At 43.8% G+C, this 23,670-nt stretch overlaps 2 protein-coding genes across 7 annotated transcripts in view; both read right to left on the bottom strand.

Moving 5' to 3' along the window:
- Window positions 1-17,730, bottom strand: part of LOC122407854 (max-binding protein MNT-like) — a 47,322-nt gene extending 29,592 nt beyond the window's left edge. The window contains exons 1-2 of one of the 4 annotated variants that reach the window (XM_043414317.1): window positions 16,401-17,730; window positions 9,781-10,181 (exon numbers count right to left, since the gene is read on the bottom strand). In XM_043414317.1, the coding sequence (XP_043270252.1) occupies window positions 9,781-9,928 (148 nt within the window). In that variant the 5' untranslated portion in view covers window positions 9,929-10,181; window positions 16,401-17,730. Of the gene's footprint in view, window positions 1-9,780; window positions 10,182-12,005; window positions 12,396-13,994; window positions 14,804-16,400 lie in introns of those variants that run through there. The other 3 variants (XM_043414314.1, XM_043414316.1, XM_043414315.1) reach the window with 3 other exon arrangements.
- A 434-nt stretch (window positions 17,731-18,164) lies between these two features.
- On the bottom strand, window positions 18,165-23,643 carry PhKgamma (phosphorylase kinase gamma). Of its 3 annotated transcripts, none has more exons than XM_043414334.1 (9): window positions 23,287-23,643; window positions 22,375-22,550; window positions 21,917-22,201; window positions 21,750-21,840; window positions 21,319-21,455; window positions 20,995-21,092; window positions 20,551-20,634; window positions 19,493-19,651; window positions 18,165-19,345 (listed from the first exon to the last, which is right to left on the bottom strand). In XM_043414334.1, exons 1-9 carry the CDS (start codon window positions 23,394-23,396, stop codon window positions 19,211-19,213), a joined length of 1,275 nt encoding a protein of 424 aa, XP_043270269.1. In that variant the 5' UTR covers window positions 23,397-23,643; the 3' UTR covers window positions 18,165-19,210. The 3 variants fall into 3 exon arrangements, with proteins under 3 accessions (XP_043270269.1, XP_043270271.1, XP_043270270.1); XM_043414336.1 differs by lacking the exon at window positions 23,287-23,643 and adding an exon at window positions 22,790-22,949; XM_043414335.1 differs by lacking the exon at window positions 20,551-20,634 and having other exon boundaries at window positions 23,287-23,642.
- Window positions 23,644-23,670: the final 27 nt, after the last annotated feature.

The following is a 23,670-nucleotide window of genomic DNA, read 5'->3' as shown; positions in this document are numbered from 1 at the left end:
CCCTCGATTTCCCCAATTAGCGAGAAGTGCGATGAAACGCTGGATTTTAATAGCGAGCGTGCGGGATTCTGGGTCGGCTGATACCGATTTTATTCGGCGATCGATCGATCGGATAAGCGAGTAAGAAAAAAAGCCGACTGAAAGCCGGGGAACGAAGAGAAATGAAATTTCCGCGATACGCGAAGGTGAGACCGGCGTTAATTAGCATTTAATTAAGGAGGGAGCGAAATTGCAGTGGAAAAAAGATATTCACAACGACCTTGCACTTCCCCGATGACGGGAGCTTCCATCTCGCGGCGGAAAGACGAAGGCCGGCCGCGCCGCGAGAGGGAGGGAGACGCGAGAGGTTGGCAAGGTGACCCGGCGAACGCGCGTAGTGACGTCGTCGTCGACGTCACAGGGCTTGCACACCGAGCGGAGAGCTTTACACATGCGGGAGAACTTGGAGGTCACAGGATTGAGGGAACAGAGTAAGAAAGGCTCGGGGAGAAACCTTCTATTCGGAAAGTTCAGCGAAAGCGATCGCGGCATTCGGGCCTATCGAAATTCCGAAGAATTTCAGTGAAAAATATTCCTCCCGAGCACGCAGTGTGCCCTCAACGATCTCGAAGGAGTCGCGAAGCGGTCCCGCGACGAGAAGCTTGAGACTCGAGTCCGTTTTCGAGGCATCCGTGAAAAGCGTCGCTTCCGAGAGTCTTCGCGGAGCGTTCGTAGAAATTTGACGAAACAGGATCGCCGCTGTGGAAGCGAGCAGCAATTCAGTAACGTTATTCGTCACAGGCAAGGATTCGCGTCCGATCGATCCTCCCTCGCCGCCGGGCTTTCGTATCAATCGTCCGCGCGTCCTCGTCCCCTTCCCGCCGTCGGGCCAATCTTCCCCCTCTTTTCTCAACTGTTTCGATGGAAAAAGATGAGCAGACGAGAGAAAAAAGAAAACGGAGAAAAGGATGATAAAAACAGCGCGGAGGCGAGACACACGCGTGTTCCCGTCCGGAAAGTAGCGTCGATATGAATCCACAGGTCGATAAAAGGCTTGAAAGGAAATGAAGAGAGAGAGGCAAGTAAATGCTGTCTCCACGTGCTGGAGAGCCGAGAATCTCCAGAAAAGGAGAGAGCATGCGCGCCGAACTGTACAGCGCTGCGGTTCGGCGCGGAGTGAAGGGGTAAGAATTGTTGAATGCGCGACTGGCAGCGAGCCTGTAGGAAGTAGGAAGGGGAAAAGCCGAGCGGAAGGCTCGGCGGGGCGGGCGGTGGGGGGGAGCCGTGGAAGGGAGGAACTCCCGGCCGGCCGGGTGTGCAGAGCGGTGGGGGAAGCACAGCTAGGTCCGCCGGGTCACGGAGTAGCGTAGTAAGCTCGTGGTGTTATGTATACCGCTGCTGTTTTTCCCGTGTGTGGCAACATCGCGAGGATTGATCAGAACGCCACGCGGCCGGCTTTGCCGACCGGTGGGGGCACAAAATTAGCGCAGTACAGAGCGCATGCGTCGTGCCCGGCTACGAACAGTGTCTCTGTATACAAATATAAGTATAGACACAATAATATAGGACGTTCCGTGTAAGAACGTCGATTCCCGCTACGCTCTGGACGAGGCAACCGTTCGTTACGGATTATTTTCCATTTTTCGATGGAATTATCCGGCTTGGGCTCTTCTACTTTCCGAATAGCTCTCCGAAGCCGATCTTTTTTGGTGTGTCTCGACTGTCGACACGCTAATTTTGATCTTTTCCTCTCACCGATGTTCATATGGAACGATTTTTACCGCGTGTGCTTTTCGCTACCGCGATACCCTCTACAGTCTCTTTTCTCTACTCGCCCGTGTTCCCGCTCATGGAAACACCAGTCTACGTGCGGGCCCGGGACGAACGTCTGCGTCAACGACAGCTCTCCCTTTCTTGCTCTCTTCGCTCCCCTCCCCCCTCCCCAACTCCCTCCTCATTCCCAATTCCTGCACTGTGTTTCGTCCTTGCAAACAACGGACTGACCGATACGAGGGAACCTGCGAATTTCGGATCACAGAGGTCTCTCGATCTCGACTATTAATCTGTTGGATAATAATAATAATAATAATAATAACAATAATAATAATAATAATAATAATAATAATAATAATAATAATAATAATAATAATAATAATAATAATAATAATAATCTACACGCGATAACCTCCGCGGAGCATTTTTATTTAGTAATAAAAATGTCTCGTTTGCAACTGCAGATCTCGGTTGTTTAATTTCTCTGAATTAGAAAACTCGAGTGTGCGCATTCGTCTTTGATTTTGAGTTCAAACTGTTTAAATTACTGTTAAATATTCGAAGTCGAAACAATAAAGTTCATTCGAATGTACCGAACAAAATCATTCGATATTTTTGGCCCGGGTATTCGGAATGAGGAAACTTGTGTAATAAATTATGTCAGATGAAAAATCGTACGAAGATCGTAGAAAACTCGGCGAGTGATTTACCAGGGTTAATTTTAACCTTTATTTTCGAGCGGCATGCCAAATTTGAGCCCTTGACGATAGAACAAAGAATATTTCTGGGCTCCATTGCCCAAACGAACGAAAATTCGATCCCGAATATTACTCAACGGAGGAGTAAAAATGAGTGAGAGAAAAATCTGGACCGAAATTCAGTGAGAACCGTCCCGACGGAAACGTGGGTCGGAAGTGAGGAGAAATCGTGAGTTAAATCCTAAAAGGTGTTCCGAAAAGCTGTTTTTTGCAGCAGCTTCGAATGCTCCATTCATTGCGCGCCCATGACATTGAATAGGCTCACCGAGAGGGGAGCGAGCACGAAGGGGGAAACGGAACATGACAGCCGAGGAGAAAATGACTGTGGGTCAGAAAGTCCCGAGGGCTGGTGAATTGTGGTTACGATCGTAAAACGTGTGAGAATCGACAGACTCGGGATCCAGCTGGAGGAGGGAATTTACACCGGTGACAGGTAGTCAAAGTTCCTCGTGCACAGTTCGTTCATCCTCGCCCCGCTGAGCCCCCATAAAATGTGGAAAAAGAACGAGGATGGAGCCAACGTCGATGATGGAAAGCAGCATGAAATGTACGATTTGAAAAAAAGGATTGGAGCCGAAAAATATATGAAGGAAGAAAAAAGAATCCTCTTGATCGATCACGCCGACTGTTTTTAGTAGAATTTTCCAGCACAAAAATCGTGAAAAACGTCGACTGCACCGACGGCATTATTAAAATCGACGGAAAATTTTGCCGCAGGTTATCGTGTGCGGGGTATATCTCGATGGCTTTTTCCTCCCGTCCCCAGCGCAGCGTGGCATCGAGCACGTGGACGTGCAACACGTCCCCCTACGAGTCGAGCCGTCCAGGGTCGCGTGTCTAATGCGCCGGACCGACCGAGACCCCCCCGTAGTACGTATTTTCCCGAGAGGCTCGGAGGGGAGAGGTTCTCTCTTTTCCGCGAACTCGGTTTGCGCACGCCGCCCCTTTTCCTTTCTCCCTCTCGCGGGCCCGCTCTCTAGCTGGCGTTTCAATATTTTCCCCACCCTTCGGAAAGAGCGCGTCGACGCAAAACCGCGAATCGAGATCGATCCCATCTCGCACGCGTGTGTTCATTTTCCTCTCTCTCTCTCTCTCTCTCTGTATTTTCCTGAACGCGTTAAACGCACTTTCGTAAACGAATCTTCGTGTTTTCGTGTATTTTTTAGGGGCCTCGGTACGCGGGGAGCTCGCTCGAGTGAATTTTTATGTTTCGAATAAAATCGTATACAGTGTTGCGGGTCTGCGGGAAGAGCGAGGAGAAATCCGAGGCGTCGCGGCGAGCGAGCGGTACGGTGGCGCACCCGTGAATGAACGTCGAAGCTTTTTCTCGCTCTCTCCCTTTCCGCCGCGCTCTCTTGCTCCTCGTCACTCGCGTGGAGTCACTGACCGCGAGAGGTCCACGCGATCCGCTTCGCTCGTCGTGTATGCGCACGAGACGCTCGTACCGACCCGGTTCGCTCTTCCTCTTCCGTTTTTCTCCCATTTTTCGTTCTTCGCTTTATTTTCGCTTGGACGATTCTTTTGTCACTGAACTTTCAAAATAATGCAAATCTTCGAATTCTGTCATATTCCAAAATGCCGAAAAAAATACGTTTTCTCCTTCCAATAAATATTTCCGAAGGCGAGGATGGTTATTGCCTCACCCCGCAGACTCGCCGCCGCAAGCGCAACTCACGTGACTCAGTTTTCCGTATCTTTGGACAATCGACGAAAGATTGCAAAAGACGCTACGTCGAAGCTTCGCCACTATGGATCCTCCCACTCGAGGTATTATTATGTAAATACTCTTATCACTATGCTGTCAAGTTCTTCGCCTGTGGAGCGTGAGCATCGCTCGATCTTTGTATATCTATACGATGGACGCTCGTCTTATTATTGACCACGTTTACGTGTGTCAAGAATAATATTCGAGGTGATTTTTTTCCGAGATAGAAAACAAACGGCTTGCGTTATCGATCACTGGGAGGACGATGAACAAAGAATTATAAAAATATTGGAAACAAACGTCACCGAGGACGCGGAGTGGAAAAAGGGAAAGGATGAAAAAATAATTAAAATGTCAAAACGAGCGATCGATACTCGACACTTACATTGAGAATATTTTTATCTTAATAATGTAATAAAATGCTTTATAAATATGATAAAAGATGAAATTTATACTTGGACTTGACTAGTTAACGATTTAGTCGATACCGGCGACACTTGAAATGCACACAAGCTAGGAAACATTTTTATTGTGCGAAAGAAAGTTTATATCGGTGCAATCGCACCGAGAAAGAGGAATGCTCAATACGTTAAGAAGAAGCGAAGCTATGGGACGAAGCACGCGAGTCAGTTTGAAAAATAAATTTGATGGAATTCTCGCGATTCCCGAATTGGCCCGAAGTTCGATCAGCGTTACCAGCGGCCCCACGTAACGAGTGACAGCCGCTCTCGAGGCGTCAAAAACTCAAGTTTTTTCATGTTTTCTTTCTTAAAAGTCCCGTGATAAAACGACGCTGAAGTTTGCAGCGTTGGAGTCCAACGAAGGAAAAAAACATTTGTAATTCGCCAATTTTTTATTTCTCGAAGTATCGGCGCAGCTTGAAAAACAACGAATCGCAAATTCGACAGGGAACGAAATTGGAGAATAACTAGAATTATTGGAGAGTTTTTTCCAACATCTCGTTGGACTCGAACGTTGCAAGCTTTCTAAATTTCTGATAAATTTTCTTCGCGATATAAACTTTTCCGGAGCTCCAACACCGTACAATTTAAAAAAAATTAATATTATTGTGAGTTCTCCCACAGGGTACGGTCTTAAAACTCAAAATTGTAAATGAAACATTTCGATATGTTGCCCCGTAAGAAAAGAAAGTGGACCTTCTTCACCGTGCTTTATCGAACGGCCCAACTTCTTTAATGGAGAACGAAAAATAGCGACAAGAAAAATGTATTCCAACATTTGGACTCAAGTTCAAAACAAGATTTGAGATTTTTTAAATCTCGAAAATTCCGAGCTCTTTCCAGCTCTTTCTCTGCTATCTCTCTCTCTCTCTTCCATGCTTTATGTACAGGCCTGTTTCACGTCGCGAGTTTTCGCGATTAAAGTAAGTTTATCGTCTAGCTCGACCGGAAATTTTTTATGGCGGTCGTAAGGTGCTCACCGGGACGAAAGAGAGAGAGAGAGAGAGAGAGAAAGAGTTCGAGTGAAAGAGGGAGGAGAGCAGGAGAGAGCGTTGGTGTCAGCTTCGAGAGTTAATGCAAGACGAGGTTTCCGAGACTGATGGCATAGTGGCGTGCTGCAACCATCGTGCCAAGACCGAGTAAGACGGACTCGAGAGAAAGAGGGCGAGATTGCCTAGCCTAGAGCGTTTCTAAGTCAGGCTTCTCTCTCTCCCTCTCTCTTTCTCTTTTGCTCCTGTCAAACGAGGGAGGGAGGGGGGGGGGGGGAAAGAAAGAAAGAGACAAGAGGGAGTCTCGGCGGTGGTTCACCACGCGGTGCACGGTTCGGTACCGCGTGCTCTCTCGCGAACCAACGAGCGAGTCATTGACCTGGGAAAACGCAAGGAATCGAGAAGCGATGGGGGTCCAACATACGAACAACAAGGATCGGGGCTCGCGAGCGACGTTTTAGTGATTGCGATCACCTCCGATGGGCACAACCTCTGTTTTATATATTTTATTAATCGAAAATCGAGGTTAGTCGAACAAAGCTTTGCTAGATTTTTATAAAAACGACGAAAACTACATTTTTTTTTCGTCAAACTCGACAAAAAGCTTATTTTCACTGCCATTTATTCTCCTCGCTCACGTTCCATCGAAACAAAAAATCATTCTAACGATGCGGATTCGAGACGAGAGGCTATAAATTCGAAAATAACATTCTCTGACGAAACGATCGTTCGAACGGAGCTTGGTCCAAAGGGAGTGCAAAACGACGAGATGGAGCTCGACAAAACGCAAATTCGTTGAATTTTCTGAGGAAAAAAAGGTTGAGCAAATCGTGTGGAAAAGCACGGAGGAACCGCGGAGACAGCGGCCGAGTGAGAGCCACTGTTAGGAGGGAAATCATGCCTAATTTGGAGGCAACGAGCGCGTGGGTCATATGGGCGATTCATATGAGTCGTGTCAGCGTCTCTCAACCTCGATATTCTCAAAAATCTTACGACAGATCGAAAAGAACTTGAGATTTTCCATTTTTTTTTTTTTTCGTTCCTCGAAAAATGATGAAAGTTCGAAATCGAATGATAAATTGCGCGTTTCCACAACGTCGAACGGAAAAGTGTTGCAATGATTTTCGTGAAGGATCGAAAACGCGAAAATTCTTGTTAGACCGCGGCCACCGACTTTTAGGTCGATTTCTATAAACGTGAATAAAAACTCACATAAAATAAGAATTTTCTAAGCTATTCGGTTTTTCGAAAAATGATTCTTTTGTCTCGCAAATGCAGGTAGGCAATCGCTGGAGCATTTCTACAGCGAGCAAGCCTACACAGGTACGAATCAACTTTTTCTCGCCAGAGTTACGCGAGAAAACGAGCAAATGAGAATCTCCGTCAACAAAAATTATTCGAATTTAGTGAAAACGAATTTTCAACTGTTTTTTTCGATTTACAGAATAACAGTGATCAATGAATTTGCAATTGGTGAAATTTAAGACAATTTTATCATCGAAAAATTGAATTCGGGAGCGGAATACCAAGGACCGAAGTTAATGATTTTTTGGCGAGGCCCGATTTCGGGTCTCGCTCGAAAAAGGCAAAAAAATGTACGAGACCTGGCAAACGTAGTACTCGGCAAGAAGAAAACGAAGACAACTTGTCTTCTTCTCGTTGCCTCCTTTTCAAAGGCCGCTCGCTCCCGCGCGCGGCCTTTGAAAAGGGAAGGAAATTGGGAACTCGCTGAGTCGACTCGAGTCAAATGTTTTCGCATAGGCAAAAGTTGCACATGTGTTGCTCGCACGGTTAAACACGTAACACGAGCGACGAGAGGGAGGGAGTAAAACCGACGAAAGAAAAGGAGGGAAGGAGAACGTTCAACTCGTTGCGAAACTCACGACTCAGCAATTAACTATTTGCTGATTTCGTATACGAATGTGCTCGAGCCGGTGCGTTCGCAATGGGGAAGGCTCGAGAGAGAGAAAGAGGAAGAGCGGGAGGAGAAACGCGAGCGTAAGACCGAGATTGAGAGAGAGAGAGAGAGAGAAAACACTTCGCAGACGTCGAGTGTCCTCGAGAAATATTTATGTACCCGTATTATGTACATATTTAGAAATATATGGGTTATTTAAGGTACCGGCGATGCCAACTTTCTCGGGCTCCCTCAAAATCGAATATTTACGAACACAAAAACAACAGAAACTGCGTTTGTAGCGCGAAGTGGGAATCGAGGTCGAGAGACGGGTGCGAGTTTCGAGTGATCAAGTTCATTCCTCGTTTTCAGAGTACTGCAAAAAGCTCCGAAACTTCCGTAGGGAAAAAGTGTAAGAAAAATCCCATCAAGCAAAACGGTGCATAATTTCAGGACGACAGATCCGAAAAAATTTCGCGAATCACGAGAAAACATTGAAAAAATACAAATCTGTAATTATTTTGTAAAGTGAAAAAAAGAATTGAAGTGGAAGGTGAGAAACGAAAAGCGAGAAATCGCGTTTGCGTTATTTCGAGGGTACCGCGACGGGCTTGCGACCGATTATTTTTAGCGATATTCCCGAAGGATGAAAACTTCCGAGAGCGCAATTTTTTCAGCCAAGAAACCGACGCCTTTTTTTCCTCCAAGTCGTTTTTCACGACTCCGAGACCCTTTGATTTTTAATCTTTTCCATTCCCCTGAAAACCCTTCGGACTCAAGATGATTTCGCAGCAATTGAAAGGATCATTTCGACAATTGAGAGCACACCGACAGCAAAAGAAAAGAAAAAAAATTACCACCGAATCGAGTAAAATTCAACTAGAAAAAGAGGGTTTTTGGCTAAAAGCGAATTTGGCGAGGAACGAAGCTGCAAAATACAAAGAAGAACCTCGCGTGGGTATAAAAAACTAGAATTTCTATGGGTCTGTCGTCAAAGCGATTTCTCAAAGTTATCCTCTCGTTTAACAGCCCCCCCCCTCCCCCCATTTCAAGGCTTTCGTCACCATGTCTCGTGGCTCTCTTACACACGCTTCGTCAAACAAAAAGTACGAAAGTTTCCGAGCGAGCCAAAGAAAGGAGGATAATGGAAATAAAAAATCGTAGGAAGTTCCTCAAAGACGAAAAAGGAGCGGAGAATAACTGCGGGACGAAAGACTTTGGTAGAAAATAAACGCCGGGTTATAGACGAACGAGGAGGCGCGCTACGTATAAACTCGCCTCAATTATTCAACACTTTACGGCTGCTGTTAGTCTGCTCTTTATCTTTTTCGCTTTCCCTGTCGTTTTCTTCGTGGTTTTTAGAGTTACTCTCTTCCCTTTTACTCTCTTCATTTCTTTGTTGAGCTTTATTCGTAGGCCAGGAAACGAAGGGTTTGATTTTGACAAAAATAGTAACAGGCAAGAGCGAGTACCGTGACACGGGGGAAAATCTTCTGATATTAAGTTTGTGGTTTTGGACGCGAGATTCCGAGTATCTTGCTTGTTATTAACAAATCAGTGGCAAAGAACGCAATTTTTTTAGATTTTTTGCTTATAAAACGAAAATTAATGAAGTTGGGGGATGGCAAGTAAAGGATGAAATGTGGAGAACAAAAATGCGAAGAGAATGAGCCCTGGAACTAACCGATCGATTTATAATTAACGGAGAAAATTGAAAAAAACGTTAAAAAATGACGTTTTTTATGAAAAATTTTGTCGCCGCCATTTTTTAAGTTGGATATTTCTTTCTCTGCAAGATTGTAGGTACCGATAGATACTTCCCCCGTGAAAAATCCAGGCGCCGTCGGGTAATTAGTTTTTGAGTTATTCCACTCGAAAGTTAAAAGGGCCATTTTTTTCAGCAGGGCTGGATGCTCCACCAGTCATCCGATTTCAATCTGTCAAGTCGACTTTTAAAGGAGAAGTGTTCAGCCACGAAACGTCAATCTTCGTTTTTCGTCCAAATGTTAAAAAATTGAAATATCCTCAATCTTACAAAACCATAGACAAAGGCCATTTTCAAGAAAATTCTTTCGAGAGAAAAAATGTTTAAAAATTCGTTTGATGGATTTATTTTCATGAAACAAAACGCACGATTTGAGGGACAAAGTTTCCGGGGAAAAGTAATTCGTCCGAAGCTGATGATGAATGGAGGAAAGTTTAAGGAAGTTCGACTCACCACGCGGTTCGTTCGAATTGTGATGATTCGAGTGTGGCGCAACGGGAAAAGAGTGATCCGACGAGGACGACGTGCTCGCGATGCGTTCCCTCTTTTTCTCCTGCTGTTCCACGAAACGCGCTGCTTCCAGCAGCGTCTCGAGGCTCATCTCGATGCCTTATCGTAACTTCTCTCTTCACGATTAATAAAATCAACGTTTCAAGAGCCGTGACGAGGATCCGCGTCTCGCTCACGTTTTTTCAACGAATTTTCCAAACTTCACTCTCATTCGTTACGGAGCCGGTGGTAAGCTTCCTCGAAAGGCTCGATTTTTTCGGAATCCTCGATACTCCGATCCGAGAATTCCTCGAGGGCGAGACCTTCCTCGGCACTCTATTCTCTCCCTCTTCGCGCTTCTGGATCTGCAACAAAATTCAATGAAATTTTAGCTTTCGACAAAAAGTTTGTCTTACTTTTTTCATTCGGTCACCGCGAAAACCCGGCAAAACAAAATGCTCCAAAGAGCAAGCGCAGTTGAATAAATTCATTATTATTTTTTCACCAAAGATCGCGAAAAAATACGAAAATACGAAAAGACCCTGCGAGCGGTTTGATGAAATGTTTGGAAAAGCGCCGGAGCTTTCAGTCTCCCGACCGAAAAGCACGATTTCCAAAATCAATCGTTGCCGGCGCCTCGAAATAATGCTCAACTCCCGGAAAGTCCGTTCACAATTTTCGTATTTCGATGATGAGCGCCTCCAAGTTGGAGACCTGTTTTCTCCGTAATCGTTTAAAAGACTTTTTCAAAGGCTCGATCATGTGTGTCCTTTGTTGAAAAGCCTTAAAAATTCCATCATCATTTTTCGGACCCCCCAACGAACATGGGGCGATTTCTGACAAAACCATTTTTTCTCCGAGGCAGAAGCTAAAAAATGTGCATGCTGAAAAGACGCGGAAGAAAGTCGTTGGAAAGTTCGCGGCAGAGCGAATCGAGACACGTGCATATTTCGTACTAAAATTTCATAGCGACGAGTCCAGTTGGAAAGAGTGACCCCCGTTACCCCAGGGTTGCCTGGGCGGCGACACAAAAACATAAATGTAATAACGTTAGTGCAGAAAAAAAATAAAAATGTTGAAAAAACGACGCATACGCCAGGATGTAAGAGCCTATTACGCGCACATCGTGTCGTAGAATACGAGAAAACGTAATAACGGGCGTTGTGGTAGATTTGGCGTGAGGAGAAAAGCGTGGTGGGGAGTCGGATTTCGCGGCGACTTTGCAACCGATAGGAAGAGAGTGGGGGGCGTGGGGAGAGAGAGCGCGACAATTTTCGGGCGGGGAGGGGCGACGGAGGAGTCACGTGACGGGTGACGTGAAACGGCGTGCGAGACCCACGTCCTCATGCACCCGTCGACCCGCCCAAACGTTCTCGTTCTCCCCTCGGACGCTCGCGAGGATTTTTTGCCTCGGTCGTTTGGCTCGTATCACGAGGGCAAAAGAAAGAGTGGATGAGAGAGAAGAAAAAACAGAGATGAAAGGGAAAAAAATTTGCGTACAATCTCGAGCGAGCAGCACAGCCAGCGCTCTTATTATTTTTTTATCCGACCGCGGCGTGCGGGAGCTTCGGCTCTCGTCGTTCGAACGCAGCTCAACGCAGACGGAGGCGCTCGGGATCGCGGAACAGGATTTCAGAAGGCGAAGTTGAGGGTTTTCGAGGTTATTTTTCGTCGGGACGATCGAACCACCTCCTCGGAGGCTCGAGAAAAATCCAACGGCTCGGATTTATGTAGAATTTTTGAGATTTTCGCGCCTCGAATGATCGGCCATTTTGAGTTTTGATATTCGAGCGCGTACCAAAGTCCCGCCGCGCCGCGTTCTCATGAAAATAGCATACTCGTCTCCTTTGTTCGTTGTCTTATCACGCGCCGTTGACTTCGGTGTCAAAGTAAATTTCTACGAAGCGTCATAAAAAAATGGCATCATCCCCGTTCGACCGTAATCTCTCGCTTCGAAGACAATCGCTCGCGCGATTGACACGCCAATCTGCTCGTTCCACTGGCGAGGAAATAAAGCCGATTTCAAATGAGACGATAAATTTTCAGGTTAGGTTAGAGTTCGCTCGGAACGAGAGGATGACAAAAAATGAGGCGGCGAAACGAAGGAGGAAAACGCCAATGTAATTATGCACGTATATAGAACTAATAAGCACTGGCATATGTCAAGAGTACAATGACATCGTACGTACAGTGCTGATGTGTGAGTTGAAACGCATACGCAAAGGCAGAAGCGGTTCGGTCTTCGGCCGCGACGCGCGTGGCGGGGGAATAACGGCTGAACTGTGCTGGTGGGGGGTTCGAAAGAGACGGCAAATCCCGGGAGAGGTGCACACGTGGTTTCGAGCACGTGCGCACACAGGAGGGCGCTCTCGGTCAATCCGAACCCCCGCGAGACCGAGAAACGTCGGAGCTAATCGCCGCGGAACGCCGCTGCACTCGCCCTCGCCTTTGCCACGAGAGATTCGGCTCTCTGTCGCGACTGTCATTCGGGAAACACGCCTCTTTCAACGATTATTTATTTCTCATAAAACATCTCCGCACTGCTCCCACACTATTCGCTCGGTTTATCACACAAAACACTCTGCATTATTTGGCAATATCAACGTTCGACGAGCGCGCGTCTTCGGCCGTACGGTTTACGAGGGGCGAACGCGCGCGCGTGCATCCGCGCGTATGGATACCGAGCGACTGTGACGTCCCGTGACGCCCGCTTCCCCCACCCGGCAGCTACGGCGGAACCATGTGTCTCGAACCGACGCCCTACCACTTTTGTACCGCCTTCTCCCACTCGCGCGCGCCGTGGCGTCTTTGACTACCGCAGTCAAAACACGACAATCTAATCGCGTGGTTGATACTCTCGTCCAAAATATCTGCTATTTTTTCCACCGTTAAACTTGTATTTTTCATTCGTTTATCACCGAGTTTTCTCAAGCTAGCTTTTGGAAGGCATTGTTTTCCGTCGACTCTTCCATTTGACGCAATTGAGGATAAATTTCTAGGAACCGACTTGGCGTTTTCACGCTCTCGTAGAAAATAACGAAACTGCGACAGCTCGCATTGTCTACTCGGTGGAACAAACTGACGCACATTTTTCGTGCCAGATTGTATTCGAGTTGGCGCGGACGACGTCGGAGAGCGGGCAAGTGACGGCAAACAATATCTATACGTGTGCAACGAATACCGGAGGAAGTTCAAACGAGGCACTCTTGCCTCGTTTTACCTCCATGCTTGGCACACCGTGTACGACTCATGGCCGTCTCTCTTCCTCTCCGTCTTTCCCGCTTTTTTTCTCCGTCGCTCTCTCTCTCTCTCTCTCTCTCTCTCGAGAAAGAGAGACAAGTCCCCGTTCACACTTGGCAACGGTCAACCATCGACGATTTTTCTCTCTGTGTCATGCTGTAGCGCGTGTGCGTGTGTCTTCGCACGCACACATGCAGTTTCCTCGGCAATCAACATTGTGGCGGAGACGCGTAGCGGCGAATTCGCGTACTAACTTGTATACCTATATACACAGGACATTTCACGTCGAATCGACCTAATTTTAAACTTTATCAGTTTTTTCCGTTCGTTTTATTGCCGGGGAAAAAACGACGGATCGTTATTGACACTTCGATTGAGAGAGAGAGTGCACAGTTTTAATATTCGGTCTTTCAAGGATCAAATAATTGGTATAATTATCGTAGTTATTATTTATTGTTCACGGAATAATGAATAATTTATCGAGTTGGATTAAAAAATCATTTTTCTCGATATCGAAAAAGCAATTTGTCGAGACAACCGTCGAATGACCTTCAAATTTTTTCGCGGAGCCTACCCCGCGGGGCGGATACAAAGTCGTCGATTGCGAGGGAGCAAAAAAGTTAGATTAGAAGCAAACTTTTGAATTTTTCCATTCGTTTTATACAGACTGGGAAAAATAACGGCTGAGCATTGGAAGGCGATGAAAAAATGGGGTCCGAGTTTACGGAGAAGGCCTCGTGTCTCTTCACACATGGATCGCGTGGTCGGGGCGGGTAGGAGCGGCGAAAGGGGAACGTTCCGAGCGATGTTTTTCTGCGCTTACGCGCTTGTGCTTCGCAGCGTCTCGAAGGTCTACGGCTTCAGAGAATCACGAAAAGCTAACCTTAACTGTAATTTCGCGCGTGCCGAGCGCTACGCTTTGTGCGCTACGTACGTACCCGTTGCGTTATGCGCTGCTGTCGGATCGCGTTCTCTCCAAAACAATCATTTTTCTTGGTCGCGTATACCCGCCGCGCGAGTCTACGAATATTTGCGCTCCTCGTTTTCCCACTTTTTCTTCTCCCACACTCTTCCACTCTGGCCGAGACTGATTTCGAAAATACCGGCAGCACACACGATCGTCATAGATGGAAAAAAAACGTCAGAAAGCAGTATCTTTTTCAAACGCACAACTTGCCAACGTACGTCGGGCAAACTTCCAACACCGAAGTCACGTGCTCGATAAAACGTAATAAACTCTCTCGACCAACGCACTCGGGCTCGAAAATAATTCGAGCATTTTTCTTGTTTTATTTCCTTTTGATAAAAGACTTCGGTCAGCGTTCTTCTAGCAAAAGGAAAAAGCCGCTTGTTTGTACACTTTCATTTACTTTCAATGCAAAATCGCGGAGGTCGATACGTTTCTTATCTCAAAATTTATCGGGACGATAAACACTTTACGAAAATATAATTAATCACTTTTTTCCAACGCTCGCTTTGCCCACCCGGCGAAAAGACGAGAGTCGCGTGCGCGCGCGCGTTCGTTCGCGCTCCCTGGTACGTGTTACGAGCTCACAACGATCACGTGACCAGCGTATATTCAAACGTTCTTTTAGCGCAGATGTTTGTTTCAACTGATCGCGACAATCACTCATCGGTATTCATCGTGCTCTTTTTTTCTTTGAAGCTGCCCACAAATTTTGACGGGTTGCACGAGACGGGATTGCGGGTCCGTTGCGCGCTTTCATTTCGACCTTTTTGTCTCCGGCTAGCCGCGCCATCTATAAACACACACACACTTTCCACTGTACACGAGCGAAATTTCAACGGTGCGCGTTAAAAATTCTCCCACGGGCGTTTAAAATAAAAAACAAGGAAAACTGAAAAAGTAGGAGGAAGAAAAAATCAAATCGCGGAGGCGGAAAACGTTCGAAAGAATGGCGGGAAGTGTCGAGTGGGGAAAACTTGACGCGACGAGCACAAACATGAAGGAGAGTTTCTCTTTTTTTTACTTGCTGCTGCAGAGCTCGATGTTTACGGGACGAAAAAGAATACGAATATTTTAAAGAACCAGCCCATTTTTACTGGCCTACGTGACTGCGTATTCATAATATGCGTATATATATATATTAAATATATTTGTGTTTATATACGTAAAGAGTACGGGGGCACGACGCCTCGCGACTCACGGGAGTGGATGCACTCACGGGAAAGCGCAGGTCGGTCACGAGGAGAGCTCCGAAAAGTGGGGGAAGCGGAGCGAGAGAGGAGCAGCAATCGTTGGCGCGGCTCAGTGGTGGGGACGGAGCGAGCGCCCGAGAAAGGGGGGCGTGCGCGCGGCAAGGGGAAGAACGAAGCCAACGAGCGGCGAGCGGCAGCGGCTACAACGCGCGCGGGTTAGCGGATGCGGCGCCGCGCGAATCCGGTCGCGTGTGCGCAAAAATAGAGGTAAGCACATCGAGCAAAGGCAGCAGGCAGGCCTTGTTGAAGAACCAAGCTCCGCTGAAAAGACACGATTCTCTCTTTTTTGCTCCGTCTCTCTTATTCCCTTGGGCAACGTGCTGCTAGAGCAGCGCGCCCAACTCGACGGAATGACGGAATCCCAAAAACATAATTCACTGCGCATCCGATGAGCTGCGCAATGTGTATACAACGTATTTTGAGGTTCAAAAAATCGTATGTAAAAAAACAAAGAAAACAATTCCATTTGACCACGAGAAGAGCGAGAAAAAGAGACGCGTCGATGCCCTCAAAGAATCAAAGCCAGGAGCAGGATGGGCTTTTAAATACGGAACACGTAAAAAAAACAAAATTATTATTAAAAAGAGAAAGAAAAGAAGGAAAAAAACTCTTGAGCGTCGACGCACGCAGTTGTAAAGGATTCTCTCCCAATTGGGACGGTGAGCAAGAGTGGGGATAGTGACGTGACGTTCCGACAGAGATCACCGATTGGACGTTTCGGTTATGGCACGTTGAAACACGCCACGCAATCATTAGACTCTTTTATATTTAAAAAAAAAACAACGAAATGTAAGAAAGCTATTTTCGTAGAGACGCATGTACGTGAGAATTCGTTAGATTTATGGTTATTTTGTTGAAAAAACTGGAAGCGAGAGTAGAAAACAGATTGAATTTTGTGTTAGTCGGAGCCGGGCGTGGTGCGCTTCTCTTCATCACCAACTCGTCGTTGCCTGCCAGTCCTGCCTGCCACCGCCTTTTGTCTCCCCTCCCGCTCGCCTTTCCCGCCCCCTCCCGCGACGTGCTCCAACGATCACGCGAAAACGTTTATTGTCTTTGGGATTTTTCTCATGCGTGAGGTCTTGAAATGTGGAACAATTTTTGTTTCCTTATCAACCGAAACTTACCATAAATTTGTAGAATGCTGGGCTCTTTTCACGACCTGCCGTATTTTTTTTTTTTTTTCCCCAAACGCACAATAGACCGCACATACACTTCAACTTGCGATGAAACACCAACACTGCGCGTACAAAAAAGCGAGAGAGAGAGAGAGAGGGGGGAGGAAGAGGTGGAGACGACTTTCACGCGATTTCAGCCTGGAGAGAGAGAGAGAGAGAGAGAGCGCGCGCGCAAGCGATTCAAGAAATTTTTTGGTCCTCCTGGCCCGCTTGGGGCGCTTGATGCAAAGTTCTCGCTGCTGTCAGTGGTGTACACGTGCTTTATGGCGCACGCTACCCGGTTCTTCCCCCCACCCCTCCCGTCGCGCACAGAAACGTCTCCGACAATTTCTCACTCCCTCTCTCTCTCTCGGCCTCGCGAAATTCCCCCTTGTTCTCAATCTTCTCTGGATTTAACAGGGTGCGATATTTATTTATTTTCACGTTCCTTTCAGTTCAGTTATTTTTATTATTTTTTTTTGTTTATCCTTGTACGGGCTTTATGAAGCCGTTGATGATCGATCAGGGACGAGAGCGTGGCGTTAAGAAAAATATATTTTAATACGCGTGTGTAAAACCACTGCGCATCAACAGCTCCCCCATGCTTCGTGACTTTGCCACGGATTCACGTGTCTCTTTCGGGAGCCGCTGCTCCGTGTCCACCAATCGTTGCCCGGCCTGTGACGTCACTGAGCTCTATCGACCAATCAACGTTACCCATGTGACGCAGGCAATGCTTTTGAGGCTTCTCTCTCTCTCTCTTCCCCTCGCAGGCCCCTTTCCACCCGCCGACGTGTGTGCGCGTATATATCGCGTGCCCCGTATGCCTATGTATCTTGAGTACTCGAATATACCTCAAGTTTTCTTTTGTATATATAAGCCTCGTATAAAAGATACTCTCTGGCTGCACCTTGCGCGTACTCGGTTTAACGTTTTTCCTTTTCTCTATTTCCGCCGTTTCTTCTTCTATGCGGTTAAATAATTTCCACGCTTTTTTCATTTGTTCCCCCTCCCCCCCCCCCCCGTACTCGCGCTTTTTACGTCGGTTTATCACTGTTTACGCGCGCGATACTCCTTTTTATTTCTTGTATATCTTCGATGATTTTTCAGTCCAGAGCCGAACCGTCACCGCGCCTCATGCGAGTCCTTCGTTTTTTAACACTCATGCGTCAAGTCTCGGAAACTAACGCGAGGGATCTCGTTTTTTTTATTTTATTTACCTTTTTTTTTCGTTTTATTAGACGTACACACACGCATCCGACACCCGGCTCGCCCGGGCAAATACTCACTCGATTTCTCGATCTAGCCGCGGCGTCACCCTCTCTGCCCACCTTTTGTCACGTTCCTTCTCTGTCACCTTCACAGCCACCACCACTACGACTCTTGTGCGCGCGCGACGACTCCACCGATACCTTTTCTTTCTCTCCGCGTGGCGGCGTTTCGGCCCTCTTCCCCCACCCGTGACCGCGTTGTTTACTCCGATATACACACCCGCTGGTGCCTGTGGTGATCCTTGTGATTCGTGAACTCGCTATATTTTTGGGTTAAAATCTATTTCAAAATTCAATATTTCCTCCTATTTTTATTTTCAAAATTAATCGATTATTCAACTGAATTCAATCCAAATTCTTCTCAACATTGAACAACCACCACTTTTCCACCACTTTCGATCAATCGGTTTAGTAGTAATTCGAGTTCTTACGACTTCTAAGGGACTAATAAATTCTAAAAGAATGAAAAGTAAACACTTTATTAGAAATTCCCAAACAGATTGGTGATATCTATTGAAAATTTAATCGTTCAAAGACACGAAATAATATTACATTTTCGTTTTTCCACACGTACTACGCATGAAACAACATCGCAATTAATATTTATCACATATAAATACATAAATATATATTTTTTGTTACACTACTTTGTTTGTCATCGTTTATTCGTATAGTTTGATCAATTCCTGCAGTTTATAAACACTCTATTTTCTATAATTTATTTAGTATCAACGATAAATGGTGTTCATTTCGTGTATGGACAAACTTGTGCGAAGGAAAATAATAGTTTTGAAAATGGCACCAAGAAAAAAAACGAGAAAAAAAAGAAAAAAAAACCATCGACTGTGACAATTTCGCACCTGACAATCGCAATGTTGCCAAATCCATGGAACTTGGATGCGATGCAAAATTTTCTACTCAATAATCTGACTAGAATTTGCATTTTCCTTTCCACTATTCTGTATGAATTGTAATAATACAATAATAATGAATGTTATCCACATGTTATTATATTATAATAAATTAAAATGTAGAAAACTAGGATTTGTTAGAAATAATTCAGCGACGATCATTGGTGACTGGGTCAAACGAGAGTGACGATTTTGATTGAAAAAATAATCGGGCACTGTTTGCGAGTCTATAATGCGAACGAGTCAAGCTTAAATGGCACAGATTGCACTTTTTCTCACGACTATTGTCGATATTGATATTATTAAACGGCACAGATGAATCTCAAATAAAATGGCACATTCGTGAATCCAATAATCGTCTCTCGATCGACAACAGTCTCATCGAAAGAGTCGAATTACTCGAATCATCTCTTGTCGACTGAAGTTTCATTTTTTTAAGAGGAAAAAACAAATATACCGAGCGAACCGCAATTCGTCAGCAAATTAGGCCTATAAGAATTCTCAAAAATGCCCAAACAGCGATGCTCACTGAGGACTTTTTGTGGGAATAACGCAATCGTTCAACTAGCCACGTTTTATCGTGTCTCTTTTACGTTAGCTATCTGCTAAGATTCGTCACGTAGAGATGCTTGAGCTCCGTTTTTGGGGTATTCTCGAAAAGAGCAGCACGATTTTGGCCTTCACCTTTTTTCACCCAATGCCCGTAGACTCTGAAGGCACAACCGTCGATAACCTGAAACGGCGATCAATAAAAAATCAGTCAGTTTTCGCTTTTCATGCCCAAAAATTCTTCTCGAAACCGTTTGCATATCAATCGACGCTGTCACTTCAATGATAATTATAATAATATTAATAAAAATATTATTCAATCATAAAATACCTTCCGTAAGACTTTGATTCTGTAGGGATCCTCACGAGCCACCAGTGTCGAAAGTGGTTCGGGGGTATTGTGCAATCTTTTTATACGTACAACCGCACGTACACAAATAATTGCCAATTGAAAACGTTTTCTCGCGTCGAAAGATTTGGCTTTGAGTTCCTGCAGCAGAATGGACAAAGAAAAATATTCAATAAGAGTTTATAAAGGTTCGTTCAGAGCGCTGGACATCGTTGGAGAAGGAACTCGTTTTTTTTTACTTCACATATGATTACGAATGTATCAAGTGTAGAAACATTGTTACCAATTTATAATGTGCAAGTATTATAATATCAGAAAATTTAAGATTTAGAGGGTGCAGAGAATTATTTTTTTTTTTTTCATTCGTATCAGAGTTGTTTCAGCAAAAATTTGTTATCGACACAAACCACATTTTTGAGAAAAGCAAAAACGTTAATCGCATTGAATTTATTGCCTCGTACGTTTTACAGGTGAAACGGAGTTGAAATATTATAGAAACGATTGAACCAAAAAAAGCATTAATGTCGTGGCTTTTTTCCAGATGTACCAATGAAATATTAATGTGCTGTTTTTGAGAAAAAGTTTAATGAAATTTTCCTTATTCCATTAAAACGATAACCATACTTGTCATCCTTCACTGACACTGTGGCATGGAAAATGGAAGTGCGAATGATTCATGATGAGCGTGACGTAATTGTGAGTCATTAGTAGCGGATGGTAAACCAGAATTAATAAATTTCGCATTTCTGCGATCCACGCAGCTATAATGATTTTTAAAATGCAGGCAACAAGCAACGTGAATGAAATCTGTAAAGTTGGAATGAGAAGCAGCAATCACACGTGTTTCGTTCGTCGACCATACTTCGAACATAAATTTAAAAAAAAAAAAAAAAAAAATACTTTCGCACCGTAATTAAATTGATTAACGCTGAGCAATTATTGGGTTAAAAAACACAAATCGAATCCCCTTTTGTGTCTGACGAAAAACAACGTAAATGATGAATATTAAGATAAACGAAAAAAAAGTACAGATCAATTACCAAAGCTAATTGAGATATCCGACTGAGACGTCGCGAATTAGAAGACAGCGAGCGCTTAAGTGGCGCAATGTCTTGATCCCACAGCTGTAATCGTAATCACTTGTAATAACACAAATTTATACGTAAAATAAATCACACTTTTATTTATGCTTGTTCTCGATTCTTTTCCCTCTCTCTCTCGATGTTTCTGCAGTTTTATCGCGAAATGTTCTATAATTTTGTTAAATAAATGATCGAAAAATGATAAATCAAAAAGCCTCCACGTCATATCGTCGTGAAGGTAATTCACTCGGTGATTTAAGCAAAATAAACACTATCTCAAGCACTGCGTGTTTCGAATTTATGTTTTACCTGTCTTTATTGGAATTTATTCATTACTAACATGAAATAGCTCAGTTTATAGAAAAAGTGATGCTGGTTGTTAAGAAATAAATGGTGATTTACCACTGTGTGGAAGAACGAATGATCCAAAGCTTCCTTGATCGAAATTCTCTTCTGTGCATCCACCACCAATAATTTCCTTATCAAATCTTTCGGTGCCTCTGTAAAACCATGCAGAAGATTTATCATGTATTACTTGTATATAAAATACGTAAAATATATTTTATAAACATAAGCTGAAATTTAAAAGTATTTTACACACTCATATATATTCAACGATATCAGTTCTCTGACAAATAAGTTTTCTGAATTTCGCATATGTAGAAAAACACAGATTTGCTGCTTAATCCCTGGTTATGACCGATTGAAAATAACTTTTTTATTTACCCGTTATGTCGGCCCATTCGGGCGACGTAAAAGAATATTTTCCTTCCATTATGTTGCGCAGCATTACCATTTGCTTACGATGCCAGAATGGTGGACAACCCACCAAGAGAGTAAACATTATTACGCCACAGGCCCAACTGCAAAATTAATTTCAGGTTTTGAAGTTATTAATTTTTTATGAGAAACTTTTTAAAACCTTACCAGAGGGTTAAAAGTGAGTCAAAGTTCTTATTTGTGATCATGAAATTTAATTAAATATTATTTTCTATGATCTTCAAGAATGAAGAGAATGGTATAGAACAGAATCGCATATAAACAAAAAAAATATGATAAATGAAATGATGGTTCAGGAAAATGCACAATGTAAATTTCCCAATAAACAAATTAAAGTCTTTTTCATCTCCACGTCGGAATATAAATAGAAATCTTACACATCGACTTCGTAGCCATAGCCTTCTGCATTTTCGAACATATTGCATTTTAGAACTTCGGGTGCCAAGTACCCTGGAGTACCACACAAATCTGGTGAACAGAGAAAAAACAAAATTACCAAATGATTTGCACATTTTTAGCTCTTGTAGTGAAAAAAGAAACAAACCATATAATTTATCACCGGGTGTGAGCATTCTTGCAAACCCAAAGTCCGTTATTTTCACATTTAAATTGTCATCTAGTAGAATATTTTCTGGTTTCAAGTCTCGGTGGACGATACCCTGATTGTGAATGTGTTGTACGCCTTCGAATACTTGTCTCATAATATATCGAGTCTTTTTTTCAGATAATGTTACAACGGATGTCAGATAATCGAACAATTCACCATTTTTGCACAGCTCAAATATAAGGAAGATAAACGTGTTCGATTCAAAGACATCATGAAGCTCAACTGAAATAAAATTTCATTGAAAACATTTGAACTAGATAATTTCTGAATAATTCTATGAATATAATTATTCTGGTGAGTTGTAAAGTTTAAAATATCTATTTTGTTAATTTCAAATTCAAACAATTATCATTTTCCCATGTAACTTCTATGTGTAAGATAAAAGAAATACTAACTTATATATCGATGGCCAGCAACCCTTCTTAGTATATGCACCTCTTGCATCGTAGCATCTTGCATTGTATGATTGTCTGTACCATTGTGAGGTTCGTTGCTTATGTCTATGATTTTTGCCGCATACGCTATTCCAGTTTCTTTTTCTATACATCTTCTAACCGTCGAAGAGATTCCTCTAAAAAGCAACAAATGGTTATTAAACACATTGAAGGTAAATTCTGATGACAATGGTGACAAATACACTTTTATTTAGAGTATTTGATAAAAATGGTGGCTTGTTCATGGATTTTTATACGACAGTTACATGCTTCGACTTCACTAATAACTGTTTTTGAGAATGGGAATTTTATCGTTTTTTTCTTTCATTCACAGCAAAAATTTGAAAATTAATTATTACGATAGGAAAAAACGTACTCTCCGAGAGTTGGAACAAAATCGCTTTATACCAATCGCACGAGTAACAGCAAAACAATGGCCAATTTGAAGGTTATGGGTGGTATTTAAAGAATGATGAGTTTTGAACACAACATTGTCTAGCCAAGATGTCCGATATCTATTTAAAACGTTTCCTAATGTTTATTTTTACAGAACCGATAGTAGCTTATAACATGACTCAATAATAGAAATTATGTAATTTCCAATTTCATAGATTTTTTCTTTTTATGTTTGTAAAGCACGAACTTTTTCGTTTCCTCACTCTTGTTGTTTCAGTTAAAAAAGTAATATTGAATCAGTGCGACAAAAGTCAAAGAACGGACTTCGAAATGACCGATAAGAATTGATAAAGATAGTGCATTTTCTTGGATTATGAATGTACATGCGTAAACAAAGAGGAAGAAAGAGAAACAGAGAAAGACAAAACCAAAAAAATCAAAGAGAAAAAGAATGGTAGACAATAATAAATGACGAACCTTCCAAGAATTTCTTTCGGCTCGTACTTGGCGTAAAAACCCTTGGCTGCGTCCTTGTCAGGCAAAAGATCATCTCCTTCGTCCTTTGCCATTATCACACTTTCTACCATAAAATCCTTTCAACAATCCTTTCACAAATATATACGCAACCAACGGAAACACTAGAGATTTAACTATCTCATGCTCAACGCGACGTTCAAACGATGTACAATGTCTTCGTTTTTCTTTTTTTCCACTTGTATTTTCACAACGCACCTGTACACTACATGCACCTGTCAACGTCCGTGCATGCGCAACCACGCCACGCAACTTACTGACGAATTGAAAGTTCCTACAAACTGTACAGTCCCTAGATCATGCGGGGAAGAAATTTTACGCCGTACT

Source organism: Venturia canescens, chromosome 3, assembly GCF_019457755.1.
Source record: "Venturia canescens isolate UGA chromosome 3, ASM1945775v1, whole genome shotgun sequence".
Classification (NCBI taxonomy): Eukaryota; Metazoa; Arthropoda; class Insecta; order Hymenoptera; family Ichneumonidae; genus Venturia; species Venturia canescens.
The sequence above is the reverse complement of the archived record's forward strand: the minus strand, read 5'-3'. Positions and strand labels throughout refer to the sequence as shown.

Coding starts and splice junctions, on each gene's coding strand:
- PhKgamma (XM_043414334.1), bottom strand. CDS start 23,396: ATGGTAGAAAGTGTGATAATGGCAAAGGACGAAGGAGATGATCTTTTG. Junction 22,202..22,374: donor TGCTGGCCATCGATATATAA/GTTAGTATTTCT, acceptor ATTTTATTTCAG/TTGAGCTTCATGATGTCTTT. Junction 21,456..21,749: donor TATGGCTACGAAGTCGATGT/GTAAGATTTCTA, acceptor TTAATTTTGCAG/TTGGGCCTGTGGCGTAATAA.